Source organism: Hylobates moloch, unplaced genomic scaffold, assembly GCF_009828535.3.
Source record: "Hylobates moloch isolate HMO894 unplaced genomic scaffold, HMol_V3 SCAFFOLD_14, whole genome shotgun sequence".
Taxonomy (NCBI): Eukaryota; Metazoa; Chordata; class Mammalia; order Primates; family Hylobatidae; genus Hylobates; species Hylobates moloch.
Window position 1 is genome coordinate 51,604,931 of NW_026652289.1, and position 26,157 is coordinate 51,631,087.

General features: G+C 39.8%; 1 protein-coding gene across 2 annotated transcripts; it reads left to right on the forward strand.

The window, feature by feature from the left end:
* TSPAN3 (tetraspanin 3) lies at window positions 1-26,157 on the forward strand. 2 transcript variants are annotated; one of them, XM_032176128.2, is made up of 7 exons: window positions 1-261; window positions 15,368-15,559; window positions 15,756-15,830; window positions 17,353-17,454; window positions 18,724-18,876; window positions 19,183-19,266; window positions 25,035-26,157. In XM_032176128.2, exons 1-7 carry the CDS (start codon window positions 199-201, stop codon window positions 25,125-25,127), a joined length of 762 nt encoding a protein of 253 aa, XP_032032019.1. In that variant the 5' UTR covers window positions 1-198; the 3' UTR covers window positions 25,128-26,157. The 2 variants fall into 2 exon arrangements, with proteins under 2 accessions (XP_032032019.1, XP_032032020.1); XM_032176129.1 differs by lacking the exon at window positions 1-261 and having other exon boundaries at window positions 15,390-15,453; window positions 15,486-15,559.

Here is a 26,157-nt window from a genome sequence, read left to right on the forward strand (position 1 = left end):
GGATCCCTGAGGGGACTGCGGCGGCTGAGCGGAAGAGCGAGGCGCTTGCTGGGGTCGGGGCTGCGCGACGGCGCAGGGGCTGCGGGGAGCGCCGCGCAGGCCGTGCAGTTGCCAGCGAGGAGGCGCTGCCGCCATTGCCGCTCTCTCGGTGAGCGCAGCCCCGCTTTCCGGGCCGGGCCTTCGCGGGCCACCGGCGCCATGGGCCAGTGCGGCATCACCTCCTCCAAGACCGTGCTGGTCTTTCTCAACCTCATCTTCTGGGTGAGCGGGGCCGGGCAGAGCGAAGGGCCGGCGGCGGGGCCGGGCGAGGCCGTGGCGGAGGCGCCCGTGAGGGCCGGGCTTGGGCCTGGGCGGGCGTGCGGGGGTCGCGCGCGGGCCCTCAGGCCGCTGAGGCGAGGGGAGGGCCGGGTTTGAGGCCGCTTCGCGAGGTCCCTGCCGGACCAAGCCGGGAGCCCGGGCGCGTGGGACGGCGAGGGGAGGCCCTCAGGGACTCCATGGCCTCCAGCTGGCGCCTCCGCGCTCGGCCCACGCGGGCTGGCTCCGTGCCAGGCGCCCCAGTCTCCCCTCTGGAGTCGTCGGCTGGACGGAGAGGGCTCATTGCAGACTGTAACAGGACCTCGGGCTCGAAATAGGATCTTCCCCGGAGGCTCAGGTTCCGCGCTCTTTGTCGGGCCCCGCAGACGAGTGGCCGTCCCGAGGCGGGCAGATCAGTGGGGACGCCGCGGAGCCGGGGCGGGGGTTCCACTTAACGCCCTTTGTGTGTGGAGAACCGGCTGGCTGTCACCAGCCCAGAAAATGAAGGGTTTCAACTCGTGGAGCCAAATAATCCATTGACCAAGAACATCGGTCTGTTTTGTTTTGGTCATGGGGGTGACCAAACTGTGAGATTATAACCCTTGGTTAAATATATGGTGGAGATGTCACAAGATTTTGAAAGTGATGAGTTCACTTTCAATAAAAGGTGGCTTATGAATTTTTAAGGGGTACACCCCCGTTGAAAGGAATGTTTATGTCATCTTAGTTTGGATCCTTATCTCACCAGGGACTTTTATAGTAACCTAAGTTGTTCCTATCCGTCTCTCCACCCTCCAGCCCATCTGGACTTTGCACCTGGATAAATCTTTTAAAACGTTTCCTCTATCACATCACTTGATCTGAAAATAAGGAAAACAAGCTTCGGCGGTAGAATAAGGTTCAACTCCTTCCCCTGGTCTTGCAGCTGAAGTCCTCAGTCTGGTCCCAAACCACCTTGCCTCTCTGAACTTGTCATTTCCTTAAACACTTGAGTGCCCTGGGCAGATTGCTCTGTCCACAGTCGCCAGAGCACTCCTTGAACATTCCGGTTAACCATACTCTGTGCCTCTTCCTCCTCCCCATTCAGCTCCTCCCTCCCACGCATACACACACCTGTTCTGGAAAGAATCCTTTCCTCCTCTCCCGACCCCCCAACAAGGGATAAAACTTCATATCCTGACAGCTGTCTCATAAAAGGATGGTTATATATTAAAAAGCACTTACTACACACTTGTATTGCCAGAGTCCTTCAGGGCATTTGTGTGTGAAGAGTCCTAACTGGGAGGTAGTACCTGTTCGCAAACACCCAGGCGACATTGGGATTTCCGTGATTTCTTCTTTTCCAATTAGAGCAGTGTTTCTTATATTTTAATTTGAGTTACAGGCTTATTTATTTTATTTTTTCAGTTTCTTGAGTTTATTGTGCAGAATGAAATGCACATACAGAACCAGTTCCATTAGCAAAAGTCGTATCAGTCTCCTCTGTAGATGTGGCATGATTTGTGAATCTGACCATTATAAAGGCATCTATTGCTAATTTAATACGTATCTATATACCTACTGCTACTTATGCATCCATAACATTTTTTATTCCACAAAGAGAAATGTATTCTACAATGATTAAGTCATTAACTCTCATAGCATCTCGTTATAAATCAGGAGTCAGCAATCTGTGGCCCAAGAGCACAAAACGGTTAGCTACCTGTTTTTCTACAACCTGAGAGCCCAGAATAGTACTTACATTTCTAAATGACTGGAAAACAAATGAAAAGAAGAATACTGTTTCTTGGCATGTAGAAATTATATGATGTTCTCCTACCATTCGACCCAGCAATCCCACTACTGGGTACATACCCAAAGGAATATAAATCATTCTATTATAAAGACACATGCATGCATATATTCACTGCAGCACCATTCACAATAGCAAAAACATGGAACCAACCCAAATGGCCATTAATGGTAGACTGCACAAAGAAAATGTGGCACATATACACTATGGAACACCACGCAGCCACAGGAAAGAATGAGATCATGTCCTTTACAGGGACATGGATGGAGCAGGAAGCCATCATCCTCAGCAAACTGATGCAGGAACAGAAAACCAAGCATCGTGTGTTCTCACTTATTTTTTATTTATTTTTTTTTAAAGAGTTACAGGCTTTTTTAAAAGGAAAAATAATTTTCAGGGGTCCCCAAATGAGAAACACGTTGTCAGCTAGTAAGCTACCTAAGAGGTAAAGATGTGGCTTTGTACTCTTTACAGTTCCTTGTGAATTTATGGCCATAACTATTTGATTTTGAAGAATATTAGGTGAATTCTAGGTTATTCAAGCTCAGGGACTGGAATTGTTCATGTAACAAAATATTGGAAATACAGTAACCATTTTCTTTAAATTAGATTTTTATTTACTCTAAAATGTCAGTTCTAAGTGACTCCTCCGAATCTTTGGATATTGGGTAAATATATGTACCATTATTCCAGTGAAGAAAGTTATTTTGAACTTCAGTGGTGCTTTTTATAGCGAGTTATTGCCAAGACTGAAGTGGTAATGTTTAGTAAAAATATGCTTTATCTTTGTTAGTAGGGGGGTAAAGTTTTTGTTAGCTGTGATAAGGAAGTTAAGCAGATACACTGGGGGCAGATGTGGCACAATGCAATGTAGCTAATGAGGAAACAGAATTAGGTGTGTCTCCCAAGAAATTATTAGTTTATGGACTAACTGGGAATCTGATGATGGTGGGTAATGGCAACTAACATTTGAGTTACTATACCCCAGGCACTGTGCTAAACACTTTACATGGCGTATCCTCGCAGCTTTCCCATCTAGCAGGGAATATTATGTATATTTTAGAGGAGAACATTAAGGTTGACTGAGCCAAAGTAGCACACCCAAGGTGTGGTACAGCCTGCGTTCAAACCCAGGTTGTCCCATACTCTAGAGACTGTGATGTTAGGACAAAGTGTGATTTCAGAAGATTTGTAAAGAGAAGAAACTTGTTAGAATCACTTCTCTAAAGCATGCTGATTTTGACATTGCTAAAATTAGAAACTGTACCAGAATTTACATGACACTTTGTTTTGTTTTGAATTAAGTCATTATGAGGAAGTACATTAAAAAATGTTAAAAGGTTCCTCCTGGGAGTTTGTAATGCATTCTTCAGTTCTAATAAATGTATTCTTATATACTGGCCCCTCCCTCCTTTTAATGCCTTGAGATGATGTATAAGTGGAAGAATAAACATACTCTCCATAGAGCATATCAAATGTTTACCTAGGTTCCCTTGGGGAACTGTAGGCAATAAAAACTATGTTGCACTGGCTCTTCACTGTCAGATGGTAATGGCTGATTGTTAACAAGGGTCAAAGTTTAATTGCTTTGGCAAGACCTTTAAACTACACTTTCTTATGTCTTGATATCCTGATTCTGCTGGCAGTTTGTTCATTGAACTGTGACATGGAGATAGATATATACCTGAAATACTCAGGCTGTAAATTATCTGACAGCTAAAATCATTACTGTTGATTTGGTGTAGATAGTTTGGAACAGTGCTGTAATAATGTTACTGTGGAAAGGCACAAACCAAAAAGCAGAAACAATCATTTCTAAAATCCTGAAATTTGTCTTAATGGAAATAGGGAACTCCTGCTATGGTTAGAATGTTTGTCCTTTCTAAAACTCATGTTGAAACTGAATCCCCAACGTGGCTGTATTGAGAGGTGGGGCCTTTAAGAGGTGATTGGGTCATGAGGGTTCTACCCTCGTGAATGGATTAATCCATTCATGGATTAATGGATTAATGGGTTTTCATGGGAATGGGACTGGTGGCTTTATAAGAAGAGGCAGAGAGACCTGAGCCAGCATACTCAGCCCCCTCACCATGTGTGATGTCCTGGGCCACCTCAGGACTCTGCAGAAGGCCCTGACCAGATACTACCCCCTGACCTTGAACTTCCCAGCCTCCATGTATGTAAAAAAATTTCTTAAATTACCCAGTTTCAAGTATTCTGTTCTAAGCAACAGAAAACAGACCAAGACAGTTTCTCACCAAATTCTAGAATATTAGGATTTGTAGCTTGAAAGATAATCTTGGACAAGTGAAAAGATGTATAGCTTGGATCAACTTGGATCTCTATTTTTATGGAATAATGAGGCTTTAAATATAAGTGTATTCATGCTGGACCCATGAGGATTTATTGAAGAAGGTTAGAAGTGTTTTAGGTAAATGACTAAATTTTAAAGGCTTTTTTTTTTTTTTTTTTTTTTTGAGACAAAGTCTTACTCTGTCGCCCAGGCTGGAGTACAGTGGCATGATCTTTCTGACTGCAGCCTCCGTCTCCCGGGTTCAAGCGATCTTCCTGCCTCAGCCTCCCGAGTAGCTGGGACTACAGGCATGCGCCACCATGCCCAGCTAATTTTTGTATTTTTTAAATAGAGACAGGGTTTCACCATATTGGCCAGGCTGGTCTCGAACTCCTGACCTCGTGATCCGTCTGCCTCGGCCTCCCAAAGTGCTAGGATTACAGGCGTGAGCCACCGCGCCCAGCAAAGGCTATTGTATTAAATAGTCATTAGCCTATTCTGTAAACTGTACCTTTGTACCAAGGTCAGACAGGATTTTTAGTTTGGTAAGTCATTTAATCTGACCAAAGAGGGCTCGTTTAAAACAAGTTTAAATCTTCTTCCTACCATTAAGTTTTTATTCTGGTGAATTAATTGATTCTTTAATCAAGTCCTATGTTATACAAATTACCTTTACTTTTTTTTTAAACCCTATTAGAAAAGCTAATTGGCTAATACTTATTTTGCTCATATTTATCTTAGGCATTACAGGGACTGGAACAGAAAGCTTTATCCATGCTTATAGAATTTATAATCTTAAATATCTATTTAGGTTGTTGTTTTTCATCTGAGAGGTGATAGTATAAAACTGAGACACCTGTAGAGTGGGGGGAAGTACCACAAAAAAGTCAAATGCCTTTTAAATAAATGCCTTTAGAAATAGCTTTGGAACGTGGCACCTTCACTAACCATCATTCATTCATATGAAATACTTTATACATATAAATTGTAGTTGAAAGCCATATGTAACCTTTAAAACTTATCTTGCCTTTAAAAATAAAACTTATCGGCCGGGTGTGGTGGCTCATGCCTGTAATCCCAGCACTTTGGGGAGGCCAAGGCGGGCGGATCACCCTCCTGACTAACACGGTGAAACCCCATCTCTACTAAAAATACAAAAAATTAGCCAGATGTGGTGGCGGGTGCCTGTAGTCCTAGCTACTCGGGAGGCTGAGGCAGGAGCATGGCGTGGACCCGGGAGGCGGAGCTTGCAGTGAGCGGAAATCAAGCCACTGCACTCCAGCCTGGGCAACAGAGCGAGACTCCATCTCAAAATAAATAAATAAAACTTATCACACTTATGTCTGTGAATGTATATAAATAAGGAAAATTTGTCAAATATAACACTAATATTTGAGCACCTACTTTGTGCTATATTGTTGATAAATGATGAAAAAACAGTGAAAAATCCCTATTCTTATAGAACTTACTTTCCGGTGAAGCAAGACACACAAAAATAAACAAGAAAAATGATCAGAGTGATGTGTTATGCAGAGAATTAAAGGGTGATGTGATAAAGTGATTGGGTAGTGCTTTATGTTGGCAAAAAAAAATCTGGAGTATAAGAAGTTGCTGGCCGGGTGCGGTGGCTCACGCTTGTAATCCCAGCACTTTGGGAGGCTGAGGCGGGCGGATCACGAGGTCAGGAGATCGAGACCACGGTGAAACCCCGTCTCTACTAAAAATACAAAAAATTAGCCAGGCATGGTGGCGGGCGCCTGTAGTCCCGCAGGGAAGGGTGAACCGGGGGCGGATTGCAGTGAGCCGTTGCCCAATGATCCAACCTGGGTGACAGACCAAGATCCATAAAAAAAGTTGCTGACTTGGGTGATTTGGAAGAGATTGGGAGATTGGGGGGATTCAGAACTGAAGGAACAGGCTATAGGCTGTAAGGAAAAAATATACTTGGTATATTCAAATTACTAAGAGGTTTATACCGTCATGCTTTTGTTTAAAAAATAAAACCTTATAATGAGGTATTTTAAGTGTGGTTCTCCCTTGTCACAAATCTTGTACATACTTTGTGTTTTCCAGCACGTCCTACACATTTGAGGTGGTAATATGATACTTTTAAACCGGAACCTGCATCTGATATCCTGGAATTTGTTTCTCTACTTGCTGTATTTCTCCTATTGTGAATGACTGCTCTGACAAAGAATATGTCATGGGACACGCCTTCAGCTAACTTTGCTTTTTCATACTTGTTTTCAATTCACTAGAAGAAAATCTAACTTGTCAGGAAGCAAGTACATAATAGGAAGTGTGTGTCTTAGTTTGTCTTCAACAGTTAAGAAAATGAATGTTTCCACTCTTACTACATTCTTAGTCACCTGTCCACTGACAAAGAGCCTTGTGGCCCTGAGTAATCATTTAGAACTTGGAATCAGCAGGGGCGCTCTCTCTGGTTGCAGTTTAAGGAATGGGTTATTAGCTTTCTAGGATATTTATCATGCTTTGAAATAATTTATTAAATTTTATTCCATAAGATCCAATTCAAGTTAGGCTTGTTTGATTTTTTTTCAGAAAATGTATTCCATAAAGTTTGTACTTAGACCAAACAGGTGTACTAAGAATCATTCATGAGTAAATGCGTGTTGAATATCTACCATTGACCTTTTTTTGAGAAATAGAGTAAACACAGTCCCTGTAGTCTGACAGCTAATGGGGAGAAAGGGTAGACTTTTCATCGAATTAAATTTCTACATGCACCTTTCCCCCGGAAATCTTACTCATGGCTGGTCTCAAGTAAGTCTTTATTGAAAAATATTAACATATCTTCTTCCTCTTCCTTCTCCTCACTGTCTTCCTTTTAGTAGTTAGGCAGAGTTAATAGGTAAGAAAAATTATCTGCATTTATATGTTGTTTTTAATCTACTAAAGGGGTTCTAGAATAAATGTTGACATTTTGTAACTTACATTGTTGTTGCTACTGATTAAACACAACCCAAGCGTGGATGAACTCTAGCATTACACAGCTTAAGCACCTCAAGCTCCTATGATGTTGTAATGGACTCTTTTTACAATTAGAGTAGGGTGGGGTAACAGAGGGTCTCAAAGAAAATGCATATTTAAATTTCATGCTTATCAGATAACCTCTGGAGCCCTACCGTCTGGAAACAGCCAATTTCCATGCTGTTACAATAATTTGGCAATGGCAATTGGTTAATCTCCAGTTTCTTTGCCACCTGAACTTTTGAGTTGTTCAGCCAGTAGATATTGGATTAAATAGAACAACTTTGTTAAGCTGGTTTAATAATGATTATGAAAAACCAAATAGAGAAAAGGTGAAAATAAGGCAGAATTGAGGAGCATGACCTTTGGCATATCATCAGAGTAATAGCAGTAAAAAGGATTAAAATATTTCTTATTTAAGAATAATGGCAATAATAATAGTGATGTTGATGGCAAAAGTGGCTTGTCAGAACTTTAAACTCTTAGCCAGGTGTAGTGGCACATGCCTGTAATCCTAGCTACAAGTAAGACTGAGATGAGAGGATCCCCTGAGTGAAGGAGTCTGAGGCCAGCCTGGGCAACATAGCAAGACCCTGTCTCAAAAAAAAAAAAAAAAATAGAATTTTCTCATTAGTATAGTGGTGAGTTAAAAAAACACAAAACTTTACACCCCAATTTAAGTAGGACTTTAAAAAAACCTTGTTGCCTTGAAAAGTAATATTTATGAGAAGAGGAACATAATGTACATTGAAAGAATTGTGTTAGATAATCAGAAAACATGTACAGGATGAGTCAAAGCCACACAGACCTGAGAAAAGTGGTAAGTGGGAGAGATTGGCAGAGGTGCCTAAAATATTTAGGATGGAAGAGGTGTCTGTTTTTGGTTGGTTAAGGATACATCCGGGGATGAATTCATTGGTGAGAGAACGTTAAAGCCTCGATTTCAGACATAATTTTAACTATTATTCTAATTATGCAAGTAATATATTTTAAAGAAGACACTAAAAGTATTTTAAAAAGCAAACTGATATCACCCATAGTTCTACCACCCAGAGACAACCAATATTAACATTTTGGTTTGTTTCCAATATGTGATATATGTGTTTTTTCCCCTATCACACCACAAGCATATTATTAAATGATGCTTTAAGAAGATATTTCAGGGCCGAATGCAAACACACCTCTGAATACCAGGGCTTTCTCATTTTCATTTTTGCAGCCATAATTTCGTTACAACATCTCGATGAATTACCTTTTACGCAAATCTGTGTTTCTGACTAACTTTCTTAAGGATAGATTCCTGGAAGTGGAATAAGTAGGTATAAAGGCATCAGTGCTGAGGCAGATATGTATTGCCAGATTGTTTCCAAAAAGATGATTCTCTATTAGTTTGTGCTCCTGCCCATCTGAGGGCCCTTCTCTCTGCACCCTCACACATATTTGAATATTCCTTAACTTTATTGTTGATCAGTTTGTTAGGTAGAAAATGATATTATTTAATAGCTTCAGAAATTCTTCGTAAGAGTAGCTTTAATTTCTGAAAGAGAATTTGGAGTCTTTGGAATGGCCTTTTTTCCTTGAGAGTTGGTAGGAGAGTAAATGATATATTCAGGTAGTGGACTTACATAAGAAGTGGTTGTATTTAGTGACGTAAACTATTCTATCAGATTAAGTCAGAGGTGAAAGAAAGCATGGTTGAATTAGAGAATATACATTATGGCAAGTAGAATGCTAAACGACTTAAGATGTTTTTTGTTTGTTTGTTTGTTTGTTTGTTTTTGTGAGACGGAGTCTCGCTCTGTCGCCCAGGCTGGAGTGCAGTGGCGCAATCTCGGCTCACTGCAAGCTCCGTCTCCCGGGTTCACGCCATTCTCCTGCCTCAGCCTCTCCAAGTAGCTGGGACTACAGGCACGAGCCACCACGCCCGGCTAATTTTTTGTATTTTTAGTAGAGACGGGGTTTCACCGTGGTCTCGATCTCCTGACCTCGTGGATTTAAGATGATTTTAAGACACTTGTAATGGCATAAGGGTGGAGTTTGGGGAAGCTTTCAGAAATCCACTGTAAGGAATTACCAATGATTCTTCCCAGGATAGAAAAGAGGTATATGAAAAATAATATGACAGTACAGGAAACTCTGGATTAAATGTTAAAAAGATATATGCATAAGATGGATTCCTGCCGATTTTTTCCCTCTGCTTTTAAAACCTGCTTTCTTACAAAGTCTAGAGTACAGCATTTTTTGCTCAGTCTTACTTCTTGACTTTTTTTCCTTTCTCTCAACACTCCAGTCACTTCACTTTACTAATTGATTCTTTGGCAAAAATCACTGAAGGAGCAGTTCACACAGGCAAGCAAGAATTTGTCAGGCACTGTGCTTTTAGGTGAATAAAGTCCAGATGGTGCCTGTCTTTACATTGTCTTGATTCTTGCCAGTTCTAGACGTGAATCATCATCAATGGCTACTACATACCACTGCAAGAAAATCACTTCTATTCTTTGCTTCAGCTTCACCCAAAATGTCCTGTGGGATGCTTTCGCCTTCGTATTTCTAAATCTCCATGTAGGTATAATTTTGGCAACAGAACTACTTTATCTCCCCACTTGTAGCACATCCATTTCATTTTTAATATTGCCACATTCCAATGGCAAGTTACACCGTGGTTGATGAAAATGAAGGAATTTAATAGTTTTACAGATTTTAACTTTTTTTTTTTTTTTTTTTTTTTGAGACCGAGTTTTGCTCTTGTTGCCCAGGCTGGAGTGTGGTGGCGCAATCTCGGCTCACTGCAACCTCTGCCTCCCGGGTTCAAGCGATTTTCCTGCCTCAGCCTTCCTGAGTAGCTGAGATTACAGGCATGTGCCACCACGCCTGGCTAATTTTGTATTTTTAGTAGAGACGGGGTTTCTGCATGTTGGTCAGGCTGGTCTTGAACTCCCGACCTCACATGATCTGCCGGCCTTGGCCTCCCAAAGTGCTGGGATTACAGGTGTGAGCTACTGCGCCTGGCCCAGATTTTAACATTTTATCTACTTGTCTCTTTCATAGAATATTTGAAAATTACCTCCCCAAAAACTAGTTTCTGAGCTATGGAAAAAGCAATCTCATATAAGAATGAAATCTCTTTAAGATATTTCACATTTGTGCATATGTAGAGGAAGGGTAAAAGCATAAAATGAAGTATCATACTTTTGGAACTCATACACTTGCAAAATTTTATAACAAGATGGCTTTATTTTTTAGAGAAACAGCTTAGTGGAAAAGCACTGGCTCTCCTAAAGTTTTAAAATGTTGTGACTTTATTTAGAGTGTAGGCTTATTAAAAGATAAGAATGGTTTTTTAAAAATTATTCTTTCTGTAATTTCAGACCTCAGCCTTTTGCCTAAATTTCCTTTCACTTCTTTGTAAAAAGGATGAATATTTTTAGTATACTGTCCTGGCACAAATCCTCCTTACAGGCTCAGATTTTCTCAGTGGTGACTAAAGCAGTTCAGCTGCTTCCAAGTTCTACATTTCATCTCCTTTTCTGTTGTACCTCCCTCCTCCCCACCCCCCTCCTTTGCAGCTGCTTTATTGGCAAAGCTCAGATCCTTTGATAGATCTCAATCCCATCATGGCCTTTCAAAAGAATTTAAGCTCACCTTTTATATAGCTTTTCTGATAGCCACAATTTCTGCATTAAAAATCTGAGGGACGACAAAGTCCCTATGCATACTAGTTAGGAATTTCTTAGAACCTCTCTTCCATTTACTATACTGTTTCCCATGTTCTTTTGGGTGTTCTTCATATTGATGGTTGGATATCATTACAACAATTACTTTTGGCTGTTTTTAGGTCTTCAGCCGCTACTGGGATACCTCTTCTATATTTTCAAAGTAACCAGTGTCATTTCATAATTGTTTATTATACAGCATAAGATACAAGCACCATGTACAGATTTCAGTAAAAGCAAAATTTGAAGCTGTTTTCAATTTAGGAAACACATCGTCTATTTATAAGCAATTTGATGTGTATAGTTTCATATCAGCAATCCGTGCAGTTTCCTCTTTGGTGTGTGCAACTAGTAAGTTCCTTTCACTATATTTTGCCAAATAGAGCTTTGTTATGTTCTCATCTTGTTGTGTGACTTGGATGTTGACTGGTTGCAGCCTGGGAAAAAAAACTGTTGTAGAGTCTATGAGAAAAGAAGAGGCAGCTTTACAAATGGCATCTCCCCACAGCCCTCCATTGCATTTGTTGTGCATCTGGTTGTCTCTGTTGCTGGTTTTTCTGCTTTCTTGTAGTCTCAGTTTCAGATGAGTGCCTCTTTTAGGGAGGAGTGGCAGTGGCAGCAGAGGAAACATTTCCCTTGGCCCATCTCCAAGCAGCACTAAGTGTGAGTCTCATAGGAACCTCTTTAGATTGAAAACTCATCAATTTATATCTAAAATGCAAGTAGTTCTTCAGTGAACTATGCTTCAGGTTGATTGTTAAGTACATATGGCCTCCAGTTTTCTCTTATTTTCATTCGAATTTACATAGGCTAAAACTAGTGAAGTTTCAGTAGGTGTACCGAAAGCTCAGAAATGGAATTCATTTTAACTCAAGCCTTTTAAGAAATAAATACTGCCTTTTTGAGTAAAAAAAAGCTACAACATTAAAGGATAGAGAAATGTCTAGTAAAAACAAATGACAAAATTTGATTAATTTACACTTCGGATCGCTTCTAATTTAGCGTGAGGACTGATACTATTTACGTTAGCAAAATGTGTATGTGTACATGTGTATGAATATATATCACACAAGTCAATAAAAAGGGGTATTTGGGAAGAGTGTTAAGTAGTTGACATACTTCTGTAATAAATGCACCCAAATTAAAATTAAGCTATTTCTGGCCAGGCGCGATGGCTCACGCCTGTAATCCCAGCACTTTGGGAGGCCGAGACGGGCGGATCACGAGGTCAGGACATCGAGACCATCCTGGCTAACATGGTGAAACCCCATCTCTACTAAAAATACAAAAAATTAGCCGGGCGTAGTGGCGGGCGCCTGTAATCCCAGCTACTCGGGAGGCTGAGGCAGGAGAATGGCATGAACCTGGGAGACAGAGCCTGCAGTGAGCCGAGATCGCGCCACTGCACTCCAGCCTGGGTGACTGAGCGAGAGTCCATCTCAAAAAAAAGAAAATAAATAAAATAAAATTAAGTTAAATTAAGCTATTTGTCTTCTTCCCCACTCCCCACTTTTGTGCTCACCTTCATTCTCTAGTACCATGCCCCAAAGCAAATATGTCAGTGAACTCCGAGAACCTTTGAACAGGCAGTTTGCTGTAAGTACAGCGTTTATATTTATGACAGATATTTATGATACATTAGTATATTCCAGATGTAATGGCCATCAGAATTCAGCAACCTGGATTAAGTTGCCAAATAATTGAATAGTGAACTAAAAGCTATAAGCATTGAACTGAAGAGAAACCAGATACAAACCAAATACAAATACAAACCAACGCAAATACAAACCAAAGCTTATGATAGAGTTGGGAGAGGGATTTCAAGGGAAAGGGGTGAGATGAGGTGTACTCAATAAATTTTAACTGATCTCTGCTGTCTGCCAAGCACTGTTCTAGATGATACAAGGGTGAAGGACAGATGGGTACAATTTGTGCTCTCAAGGTGTGTTGAGACAGGTATAGCTATAATTGCAACCGTTTTGATAAATATTCTGTTAGAACCATGCACTGGGAGATGTTTGTGTCCACCAAGGGCAGTTAATCCAGCCTGAAATGGTCAAGAATGGCTTCCAAAAGGAAGAGGTAACATGTAAGCTTCATCTTAATGAGCGACAAGGAGTTCCTAGGCATTTGAAGAGAGCATTCTAGAGAGAGCAGCAGAGGGAAAGAAGTGAGAGAATATGTGGTCCATTTGGGTGTAACAGTTCTATATTGTTCATATTTCACAAGGGGTAATGAGATCTGAGGCTGAAAAGGAGGAACAGCTTGGTTCATCGGGGACTCACTTGCCTCATCCTGATTTTAAGTAAGGCTATGGCTTGATCTGGTTTGTATTTTTAATAAATTTAACCCTGGTAGTATAAAGAATGTATTAAGATGCAAGGAGAGTCAATAAGTAAGATTTAGGGGGATAAGATAAGTCCCAAATTAAGACAGAAGCACTGCAATGGTGTTGAAGAGGAGTTGAGGTATTCGAATAATGTTTTGGAAGTAAACTTGAAGTTTTGTGATTTATGGGTTATAGAGGTGGGGCAAGGAAAGTTAATCCTCAGATGTTTGACCAGAAAAATTAGATGTCTGGTACCTTTTGCTATGATAGGAATGTAAGGGAAGATTAGATGGGCTGGGCAGGAAGGCAGAAAGGGTTTGAGACAGGTTGAGGATGGCATGTCTCTGGAACTCGCAGATGGAAATGTGTAGGTCTGAGATGATAGCTCAGGTAGTGAGCTACAATGACTAATGAAGCCATAGCTGCTGTAGCCCATGGAAAGCCTAGAGAATGACTAAAGAATAAGGCCAAAGACAGAACTCTGGAGATCACTAACATCTCAGAGTCTGTGAAGAGAATGAAAAAGTGAGCACCTGGGGAAGTAGGAAGAAAACCAGCAGTGGGGCCTCTTGGAAGCCAGAGGAAGAGAGTTTTAAAACAATGTTTTTAAAAATTGCCTTCATTATTCTAGTTGTCTTCTCACTTTAAAAAGTTCATGTTACATTTTAAAAAATCAAGTTACTTTCCCAAATTTACATAAATGGAGTCTTTTTCTTCCTCATCTGACAGTGATCCTTATGGCCTAGTGTAAAAAAATATACTGATGATCCCCAAGCTTACTGAATTTCATAAACTTAAATGATCTGGGTTTTCAGGTTCAGAGAAGTTAATGATATTTCCAGTATCACCGTGGCAGCTGTTTCTAGTTTGAAGATGATTTATATGTTAAATTTTAAAGGATGATGAAATACTTCTTGTGAAAGTTTAAAAGTACTCTACAAATGATAACTCATTGTTATCCAAATGATAACCAAATGTTTTAACACTTACTCTGACACTGCATTTGCTTGTTTGCATATGAGCCAGTGGCATTGGGCTGTCAGCACAGAGCTGGTACCCAAAGATAGCAAAATTGACAATAGCGGAGAAAGTAAGACTCTGCAGCTGGAGAATGATGCCTGGAGCAGCGGCTGAAATAAGACACACCTATCGCTTGTCTTTGTGTGTTCACTTTCCCTTTAGGTCTTTAATACCTTGTTACTCAGAGCGCGCTCCAAGAAGAAGCTGTACCAGCATCACCTGGAAATTTGTTAGAAATGCAGACTCTCAGGCTCCTCCTCAGACCTCCTGAATCAATCTGCATGTTATTCAGATCCCCAGGCAATTCCTATTCACTTGAAAGTTTGAGAACCACCATTCTAAAGAATTAATAGAGGGCTTGCAATGTTCTTTAATGACAGCCCTCTAGCTTTGCCATTTCGCTGTCTCTAGGACAGCAAGATTTTTGGAAGTGGAGTGGGTATCATGCTTACTAGTTGGTATATTTTCTTTTCCTTGAGGTGGGGTAGATAGAGATTAGAAGTGCAGATTCTGGAGTCAGATTGCCCGAGTTCAAATCCAAGCTCTGTCATTTCTACCAAATTTCCCCACTTACTGAGGGCAACTGCGGTGAGCAAGGACCCCCCTACCACCATCCTGATCCGTATTGGATGTGGAATTGAGCTACAGTAAGCCTTTAGGGATGTGTAGGTGTGTGTCATCATCATTGTTATTTTTTGGTTATGGTTTCTTGGTTCTAGCTGAACCATCAGTTCTTGAAAAGTAGGTGAAGTGTGGATAACTTTTTAACTTTAGTATAGAAATGCTCTTAATAAGGAATCATAGAAGACTTTTCAGCTTTACTGAAAAGTCTGTAACAGTTACGGTAACTCTCATTAAATTATACCATACTAAGCAATAATAGGAAATTTTTACCAGCAGTGCTTAGAGACCAGTACTGACTTTGTTTTCTGCAGGGGGCAGCTGGCATTTTATGCTATGTGGGAGCCTATGTCTTCATCACTTATGACGACTATGACCACTTCTTTGAAGATGTGTACACGCTCATCCCCGCTGTAGTGATCATAGCTGTAGGAGCCCTGCTTTTCATCATTGGGCTAATTGGCTGCTGTGCCACAATCCGGGAAAGTCGCTGTGGACTTGCCACGGTAAGATGTGTTGTGAGAGCACGCAGGAGTATTTAGTCTACGCTACTGTCTTCTTGAACATAAGACTCCTTGGCTCTTATAGTTGGAACAGAGTTAGCATTTAAACTTCTAGCAATTATTTCTGATAACTTTAAATCGAGTGTATTTAAAGTTATTTTTTCATTTGTATATAATTTTAAACAATGTTTTCTTACAGTTTGTCATCATCCTGCTCTTGGTTTTTGTCACAGAAGTTGTTGTAGCGGTTTTGGGATATGTTTACAGAGCAAAGGTATGTTGTCTACTGTAATTCACATAATGCCTTAAAAGGTGGTGTAAGTGTTTCAAGTAAAATAGAACATATTCATTTTATCAGAGTAAACATTTTCTTTTGCCTTACTTGTTTAATCTGTATTTCAAATATCTAAAGTTAATTGGCAAATATTTACATGTCAAGACTCCTCACCTCATTTAATATAGCAGAGTATTATATATGTATTGTTCTTGATTATAGGTATTTATAGCTGCAAATGAATAATTAGCTGAGAAGTTTGTTCAGATTTCCTTAACACACAGATTGCCTATATGAGGGGAGGCATAATTTTCTGATTTCTGCTTTAGAAGAACCAAACTCAGGATTTTGTTTTCCATTGTCTCTTTAAAAAATGCTTTGGTCCTGAACATAGAAAAAGATGTTGTGAGTTGTGATCCCACCTTCCACCCCTGTCCTGAGGAACAAGGGGTCTTGCCAACTTAGAACACCAAGGCAGCTGGTGCCAGCACTCCTTTCTTGACCTTCATTCTTTTTAATCATTTCACCGTTCCTTCCCTTCTATTTTGCCTGATTTTGCTGCCTACCTCTAGTACTACTTAAGGCTAAACAGGCTGCTTTAAATTAATTAATATGGGTATAATTTTAGAGGCATGGTAAAGACATAATAGACTCATTCTCATTGTAACTTAATGGTTTTGAGTCAAGGGCATAATATGCCAAGTTAATTTTCACATCATTGATATGTAAGGTACTGTAAAGCTGTGCTAAAAAAAAAAATGCAATTGCTTATGTCCCTACCTATGATCTGGTTATCAATTTTATGGACTTATTATATTACTGTTGTAATTACCAGATAAGTCCAGTCCTCCAAGGGGTAAGGAGGATCTGGTACAAGCAAACTTTACTAAATGATACTTGCTTGCCATTTTAGTAATTGGCAGCAATAAGCTATGAAGCTTGTTTCCTGTCTCCTTTTTGCAATACATTGAACAGTAGCTTTTTCATAAAGTGCCACTTCTAAGGACTGATTTTTTTAAACCTTCTGATTACTTTTGCACCTTTAGCCAACTCTAAACATTGAATAAATAAAATGGAAATAATGTTGGCGTTTGTCCTAAAAGTATCTTACAGGAGCTTCAGAGTTATTTTGTTTCACCTCCTTTAGGAAAGGAAAATGAGTAGTCTTCTGAGAAACTTATTTGTAAAAGGAAGGCGTCCATTTATAATTTAGGACATCTATCCCAAGCCTCAACTTTTCTCCCTTTTGAATACATTGTTAGCCTGTCATTTTGCACGCAATCCTCTCTTTGAATGCTTGAATCTATGTGGTATGTGTCTGAATTTTTACCTGTCACTTTTCTCCCTCCTGCCTTCATCTATATCTATATGAAGATGAAGGCAGGAAGGGAGAAAACTTTACAAGAAATTCATAGAGATCTGGCAACTTGCAAACATTTCATTTAAGTATTTTAGTAGGAGCCTTGACTAATGTTACTTTTACTAATATTTTTGAGGGACTGAATTCTTTGTTCTGATTCAGGTGGAAAATGAGGTTGATCGCAGCATTCACAAAGTGTATAAGACCTACAATGGAACCAACCCTGATGCTGCTAGCCGGGCTATTGATTATGTACAGAGACAGGTGAGCTTTCTTGAGGCAGATTTGTTTTTGAGGACCAATCACTATTGGGTCAACATTAAACTAACTGCTATTTCTGTGTAAATTAGCCATGTCCCTTCACATCCATGGCTATCCTGATGTGACCAATATTTTTCCCCAACCTTCACCCTTGAGAAGTTTATTTCATCACCTAGCCAGATGAGAAACATCTTGAACTTTTTTTTTTCATCTGAATTCCCTTTCCCTGACCCCAGTCTGTACTCTCCCAAAGTACTTAGCCAAAGGGGTGATGATGCAAGAGAGAGGTATGTGTCACAGGAAAGGTGGGAGTCCAGATTGACTCCAGGGGAGGTGGGAGGTCTATATATACCTTTAGAAAACAAGATCAGAAAAGGCAACAGACAAACTGTCAAAAAAAAAGTTGTTATGGACAGTTTGATACACACGAAGGTAGAAAGAATAGTAGAATAGATGTTTGCACCCCAACCCTGCCTCAGTAATATCAACTTTTCGTCAGTTTTATTGCCCCTACTTACTTTTTGCTTCATTATCTTAAAGCAAATCTCAAAATTTTTAAGACAAGATATTTTAAATACTTTGTCATTGGAAATAATATTTAACTTGGAACCAGATATTTAACATGTAAGACATGAAGATTTTACTTGGTTAGAAACTACCCCTTATAGGCAATGTACTTTTCTTTTCTTTTTTTTTTTTTGAGATGGCGAAATTTCACTCTTGTTGCCCAGGCTGGAGTGCAATGGCGCGATCTTGGCTCGCTGCAACCTCCACCTCCCGGGTTCAAGTGATTCTCCTGCCTCAGCCTCCTGAGTAGCAGGGATTACAGGCATATGCCACCACGCCCAGCTAATTTTGTATTTTTAGTAGAGACGGGGTTTCACTGTGTTGGTCAGGCTGGTCTTGAACTCCTGACCTCAGGCGACCTGCCCATCTCGGCCTCCCAAAGTGCTGGGATTACAGGCGTGAGCCACTGCGCCCGGCCTGGCAATGTATTTTTCATATGGAGGTTCTGGAGCCACCAGCCATGTCTGGCTGTTTACATTAAAATTTAAAATGCAGTTTTCTAGTCACACTGGCCACAATTTATGTGCTCAGTAGAGCTTCATGTGGCTAGTGGCTACTATATTGGATCATGCAGACTTTCCATTATTATAGAAAGTTATATCGGACATCACTGGTCTAGAGTAGCTTATTTTAAAGCTCTGTAGTACATGGAACTTCAGGTATTTGGGTTTTGTGAGGAATAATACCTATTCTCTTCTCCTTTAGCTGCATTGTTGTGGAATTCACAACTACTCAGACTGGGAAAATACAGATTGGTTCAAAGAAACCAAAAACCAGAGTGTCCCTCTTAGCTGCTGCAGAGAGACTGCCAGCAATTGTAATGGCAGCCTGGCCCACCCTTCTGACCTCTATGCTGAGGTGAGTCTCTTGGCCACGACTTGAGTCTAGCCTGATTAACCTGTTTTTCACCATGTCTTATCACCATCTGGGACTTCTTTTCTGCCATCTTGCTTGTCTTTAATGTCATATTGTTTTACTGTAAATTATTATAAAATGCATTGTCTTTGTTTTAATTACATGTCTGTAAATTATACCAATCATGGAATCTTTTTTTCCCCTCTTTCAGTTTCTGTCATTTCCCTTTCTGTCAGTGGGTAGTGGCCTGTGAATCTGCAGCTTTAACTTTTAAAGAACACTTCTAACGAGGATGACTGTTTGTTACAGGGGTGTGAGGCTCTAGTTGTGAAGAAGCTACAAGAAATCATGATGCATGTGATCTGGGCTGCACTGGCATTTGCAGCTATTCAGGTAAGCACAGCTTGCCAAGGAGTTCTATCAAAGTGAGTTGGTTCTCTGTTGTCAGCCCTGAATGGTTTTAATCCCCATCACAGTGAATCTTTGTGTATGTAGGTAATGTCGAAGTGACTGAGGTACTGGCCTCCCATTTCCCATGTCTTCCATTTCTTGTCTATACACCTAGACGCGGAATGGTCTAAAGAAACCAGAAATCTGGATCGGGAGGGACCATGTGTTGAGGGAACTCTTCATCTTACTGTCTTTCTTGATTAGTGAGTGACCTGTTCAAAACATAAACGAACTGTTGTCTTAGTGTATTCTTGGAAGATATTTTAATAGAATGTCACAAAATTTTTAAAAATTATACTTCTTTCTTTCAGTTTGGGAATACAAAGCTTTATTCAGTTTTTTTGTATGCTAGTTCTCCCTCTAGTTCTTGTTTTTCTGTCCTCACAGGTTTTATATATTCATATACCTAAATCAAGAACTGGTACTACAGCACTGGTCTCTGGCACTAAACACAGCAACTTTTAAAAATAGAGGCAAGGTCTCACTCTGTCACCCAGGCTTGAGTGCAGTGACATGATAATAGCTCACTGTAACTTTGAGCTCTTGGGCTTAAGCGATCCTTCTGCTTCAGCCTCTCCAGTAGCTGGAACTACAAGCACGGGCCACCACACCGGACTAATTTTTAATTTTTTTTTTTTTTCTTTCAGAAATGGGGTCTCATTATGTTGCCCAGGCTGGTCTCAAACTCCTGGCCTCAAGCAGCAGTCCTCCTGTCTTGGCCTCCTAAAGTGCTGGGATTTACAGGCGTGAGCCACTGCACCCAGCTTATGCTTTCTTTTCTTTTTTTTTTTTTCCGAGACAGAGTTTTGCTTTTGTTGCCCAGGCTAGAGTGCAATGGTGTGATCTCAGCTCACTGCAACCTCTGGCTCCCGGGTTCCAGCGATTCTTCTGCCTCAGCTTCCCAAGTAGCTGGGATTACAGGTTCCCACTACCATGCCCAGCTAATTTTTGTATTTTTAGTAGAGACAGGTTTTTGCCATGTTGGCAAGGTTGATCTTGAACTCCTGACGTCAGGTGATCCACCTGCCTTGGCCTCCCAAAGTGCTGGGATTATAGGCGTGAGCCACTGCGCCCAGCTTCAGCTTATACTTTCTTAAGCCTGAAACCTATTTCAAGAGCTAAAAGAGCCAGGTGTGATGGGTTACACCTGTAATCCCAGCACTTTGGGAGACCGACACAGTAGGATCCCATGAGGTTAGGAGTTTGAGACCAGCCTGGGCAATAAGACTCCATTTCTTTTTCTTTTTTTTTTTTTTTGAGAGGGAGTCTCGCTGTGTCCCCCAGGTTGGAGTGCAGTGGTGCGATCTTAGCTCACTGCAAGCTCCGCCTCCTGGGTTCACGCCATTCTCCTGCCTCAGCCTCCCGAGTAGCTGGGACTACAGGCGCCCACCAACACGCCCGGCTAATTTTATGTTATTTTTAGTAGAAACGGGGTTTCACAGTGTTAGCCAAGATGGTCTCGGTCTCCTGACCTCGTGATCCGCCCGTCTCGGCCTCCCAAAGTGCTGGGATTACAAGTGTGAGCCACCGCGCCCGGCCATAAGACTCTATTTCTACCAAAAAAAATTTTTTTTAAAAAAAAGAAAAATGTAGATAACTTTTATTTGTTAAATAAAACCATTGTAATTGCTAATTTAAATGTAACTTGCTTGGATTGCTTGCTCTTTGTATATTTGAACAGAAGCTAGTGTATTTAATGGGAAAGGCCTTTTAAAATGGCAAAAGGATGATTGTTTACTTTGCTGATATTCAGACAGCCCTGAAATGATTAATTAAAAAGCCTACCTCTTTATTTGCCATGGTCTTTTGCCCTTCTAAGCATTTACTTTGCATCTCTGCATAGCAGTAATCTGATGATCAGCAGGGATTTATTTCATATTTTGATTATTTATGCAAACACATTCATTTAGCTAAAAATAATGAAATATGAGGAAGGTCTCTTTTCCCAAATAGAATTCTGAACTGTGCATTCTTAATGATTTTATGTTCAGTAATAAAGCCACATGTATTAGCATGCAGCAAAAAAGCTTTGGAACTGTATGGTACTTGTGGTCATGAAATATGCAACATGTATATAGAAGACTGATAAAAATAATCACTTTAACTATGTCCCTCATCTAGTTAAGTGGCTTAGCCTGCCAGCTATTTCTTTATTAAATATTTTTCAATAGGGGCCAATAAATATTTTAACTAGTCTCTTAATTTAAATATGACTGCCATTTGTGTTTTATACTTAAGTCACCCTGACTTAAGTAAAAGCTGATAAAGCTTGATTTTTTCAGTTCAGCAAGGCTGCTTAAGTTTAGGGATTCAGAGCTTTCACAGACTCAAAACCTAGTGGTTTTGAAAATTTTAAAAACTTGGGTTTTAAGGGGAGAAAATTTATCTGAATTAATCATTTTCCCTAATTGTTTTTAAGAGTACCTGTAAACATTCTAAGCTTTTGGTATTCAAAATCTGATAGATTGGTGCCCTGGGTGTGGAAAACCTGAACAAAGGCAGAAATAACTGAAAGATCAGTGAGCTTTTGTGCTTGTACACTGATCCTAATATAGAAATTTAGAGCTGGAGAGGATGGTTGGAGATTCTCCAGTCTTGGCGCTCTTTGTTTAGCCACAAAATTTAGAGTGAGCAAGGATAGTATGGCATGACCATCACACAGAGAGTGTCAACTCTAGAGACCCCTGCCTCTGTTTGTACTCTGCCTCCAATTACAAGTATAAGATTTTCAGAAGATTAAATTCCTAAATTTTGTCAGGAAACCTGACAGTTAATTGACACTTTAGCGGATAAAATACAGAGGTAAGATGGCAGAGTTGAGTAGTTACAAATAGAGATTGATTTTTGTCTTGGTTTGGAAAGCCTAAAATATTTATGATATGGCCCTTTAAGAAAATGTTTGGTGACTCTTGCTCTAGTCCATTAAATAATCTAGATTTGGGTAGGACCAAAGTGACCAAGAAAGAAAAACCTGAAAAATACCAGTTAATTGTTATAACAGGACTTTTGAATATAAAAGAATGAGGTTTTAAAAATTTTGATGTACCCCTTATTAATTAGCAGGATAGTTCACTTCTTTGAGAGTAGCCACTCTCTTAACTCATGATCAATTATGAATTATATATTTGAAGAGTCTGGTCTTAATAATTGACAAAAATCTAGGGTTTGATTTGTTAAGCTCCTGAGTATCTGCTGTGAGTAGGGCTGTCTCTCTACAAAGGCAATACGGGGAAAATGTTCGAAGTCTTTACTTTGGGGTCTCATGAAGTTGGCATGTCCTCAAGATAGAATGATCAAGAGCAGACTTCATAGAGAACTGTTTCCCAAGGCCATGTTGCTTTTTTTCTGGTCTCTATGCCGCATGTGAAGCCGGTGGAGGCTGCCCTTTCCTCCTCCTCCTCAATTACCAGTTATTCATTAAAATGAGTAACTTGCTTCTCCTTCCCCTCACACCCTGGCCAACATTGCAAAATGTTACATAAATGAACTCATATAGTTTGCAACCTTTTGTACCTTCTTAAAAACAAATTAGTGTATTTTGGATATAGATCTGCCTTTTTAATTTCATGTCTGCATAGTATTCCATTTTATAGGCATATTTTAATCAACATTAATGGGCTGTTTATAGCAAAAATTTATAACCATGAAATTATATTATCAGAATGTATGAATGAATTTTGATAGGTATTTCCAATTTTTTCTCAGAAAAGAGTGTTTCTAATGTGCAAAAGTTCTTATTTTTGTATAAGAATGCCTATTTCCCCATACCACCAGCAACATGGTATATCATAGAACATTTTACTTTGCCAGTCAGTTTTTTTAATCACCACTTGTCATTTTTTGCAATTTTTGCAGTTCCTGGGTGTTATATTTGGGCTAAGTGAAGTTTAATTCTCATGCCTTGAATATTGCAAGAGAGTATTTCATTGCAAGAAATAATGTTGGAGATAAAATATTTGTGTAATGTTTCCAAGTCTGTTGTTGGAATATTTCAAAAATCAATGGAATTTCAGTATAGCAGGCCTTTGGAAATGAGCCTGTAATACTTAATGGTGAGAATAAGAAATTATTGTGTAGAGCTTAATGTTCTTAAGCAGACTGATTCCCAAGCATGAGTAGAATTTTATCAAGTTTATTTAATTGTTTTAAAATCAATACAAGTTGATTTCATTGAAATAAACAAATTGGGAAAGAAGTACTTATTTCAGACCTCATTTTGAGAATGCTGACTCCTCTAATAGAAGTTAACCAATTGAAAGGAATGTGGGGACGTGGGGCTGGGAAGAGAGATATTTTTCCCCTAGCAAATCAGTCATTTCTGAGCTTAGCATTTTTATTGCTCAATTTAACATTGCCTGAGAACATAATTGCATTTGAGTTTATAGCTGTTCTAACAATGTTTTGATGTACAGAGAACAGAAATGTATTTCTCTAGGAATTAGGTACTTCATCGGTCTAGAATTGACTTAAATTGTTTAGTAAACTTTAAATAATATTCACCTCTTAAGTGTTTTTAAGGTGCTTTGCACTAGTAAGCACTCAGCAAATGGTGAAATAGTGAAACTGATGGATTTGAGCAGGAAATATATATCCCGAATGGGCAGAATATAGGTTAACGTGAGGGTAGAAATGGGAGTGGGTGACTTTATACCATGGAGAATTCAGATTGAGGACATCTTTATGTGTATATGTGTCTTAGTAGTGGTTAATCTTCTACTTCAAACTTTGAGAGTCTGTTTATGGATTGGGTATATTTTGCGGAAATTAGATTGACCCCCATATGTACAGAGGACCCTGTCTTTTAAAATCAAATAACTGAGGCTTTTCCTCATCAATGAGAAGTTAGAACAGCAAATTATCTCACAAAAAAATTACATTTTGTGAGAAGGTAGGTCAAAAATTCTAGAATCATTTTCTCTTTAATCCAGCTTAATCCTTTTGCTTATCCAAAATAACATGGCATGACTTTATTACTATTCCAGTATGCCACCACAGAAGGATTAGGACTTATTAAAATAAAATGATGAAGGAAGAGTGACCTTTCAAAAGTAATATGTATATAATACACAGAACCGTGGATTTCAAAAATAGTAAATGTGAAGGAAACAAAAACCTTCCAACTACATTTTTTTTGGCATCAGAATTGGTTTTCCACCATAGGGCTATTCACATACTGAATTTTGTTTTCCAAAAACCAAAAGGCCTGAAAAGACCACCATTAAACACACACATTCTTGCTCATTCTACTCCCCAGGCCTTTGCTGTCCAGAATGGTAGCCACTAACCACGTGTCTACATTTAAATTAATTTAAATAAAATTAAAAGTGCAACTCCTTAGTTGCAGTAACTATGTTTCAGGTGCTCAGTAGCCACATAAGGCCACATGACAGTGCATATGTGGTATGTTTCCATTGCTGCAGAAAGTTCTTTTGGACAGCACTCGCTAGACTAGTAGTGGGGATACAAAATAAGAGAGACTTGGTTCCCTGCTGGCTTTATGAAGAGTTCCTGGGAAGGAAGCTGAAGCTTAGGACTTAGTTCCTTAAAAAATAATGTACTCATAAGAAATTTCTTCTATCACTGTTGCTACTGCCTTTTTGATGATTTGAAGTCATTGAACTTTGAAACAGCTCTTTTACCAACAAAGAAATACACACCTGCCATGAGAGGGTTTTCAGCCTTCCTTCCCCATTGTTGTTTTCTTTCAACAGCTGCTGGGCATGCTGTGTGCCTGCATCGTGTTGTGCAGAAGGAGTAGAGATCCTGCTTACGAGCTCCTCATCACTGGCGGAACCTATGCATAGTTGACAACTCAAGCCTGAGCTTTTTGGTCTTGTTCTGATTTGGAAGGTGAATTGAGCAGGTCTGCTGCTGTTGGCGTCCAGAGTTCATTTAGTTATTAAAACACGTGTACACTGGTGTTGGACAGAGCAGTTTGGCTTTTCATGTGCCCACCTACTTACCTACCTACCTGCGACTTTCTTTTTCCTTGTTCTGGCTGACTCTTCATGCCCCTAAGATTTTAAGTACGATGGTGAACGTTCTAATTTTCAGAACCAATTGCGCGTCATGTAGTGTGGTAGAATTAAAGGAGGACACGAGCCTGCTTCTGTTACCTCCAAGTGGTAACAGGACTGATGCCGAAATGTCACCAGGTCCTTTCAGTCTTCACGGTGGAGAACTCTTGGCCAGAGGTTTTTGGGGGGAGGAGGAGGAAACCAGCTATCTGGTTAAGGTTAACACCAGATGGTGCTCCTCATCAGTGTCCTTTTAAAAAATATTTACTGTAGTCCAATAAGATAGCAGCTGTACAAAATGACTAAAATAGATCATCTAAGCTCTCTCAACTGCTATGCCAGCCTAACTGAAGCCCAGTCACACCGATTCATCCCAGTCACACCGATTCAAGCAGGCTCATGTCCTCCTTTAATTCTACCACACTACATGACACGCAATTGGTTCTGAAAATTAGAACGTTCACCATCGTACTTAAAATCTTAGGGGCATGAAGAGTCAGCCAGAACAAGGAAAAAGAAATAGATGACTAAAATAGGATCATACGGTGTATATCTTAGTTCATCTTCAAAATCAGAGACTAAGCTTTGAAACTAGTGGTTTTTAATCAAAGCTGGCTTTATAGGAGGAGTATAATGTATGCACTACTGTTTTAAAAGAAGTAGTGTGAGTGTGTTTTTGTATGAATGAGCCCATTCATGGTAAGTCTTAAGCTTGTTGGAAATAATGTACCCATGTAGACTATCAAAATAGTATGTAGATGTGATCTCAGTTGTAAATAGAAAAATCTAATTCAGTAAACTCTGTTTCAGCCCGCAA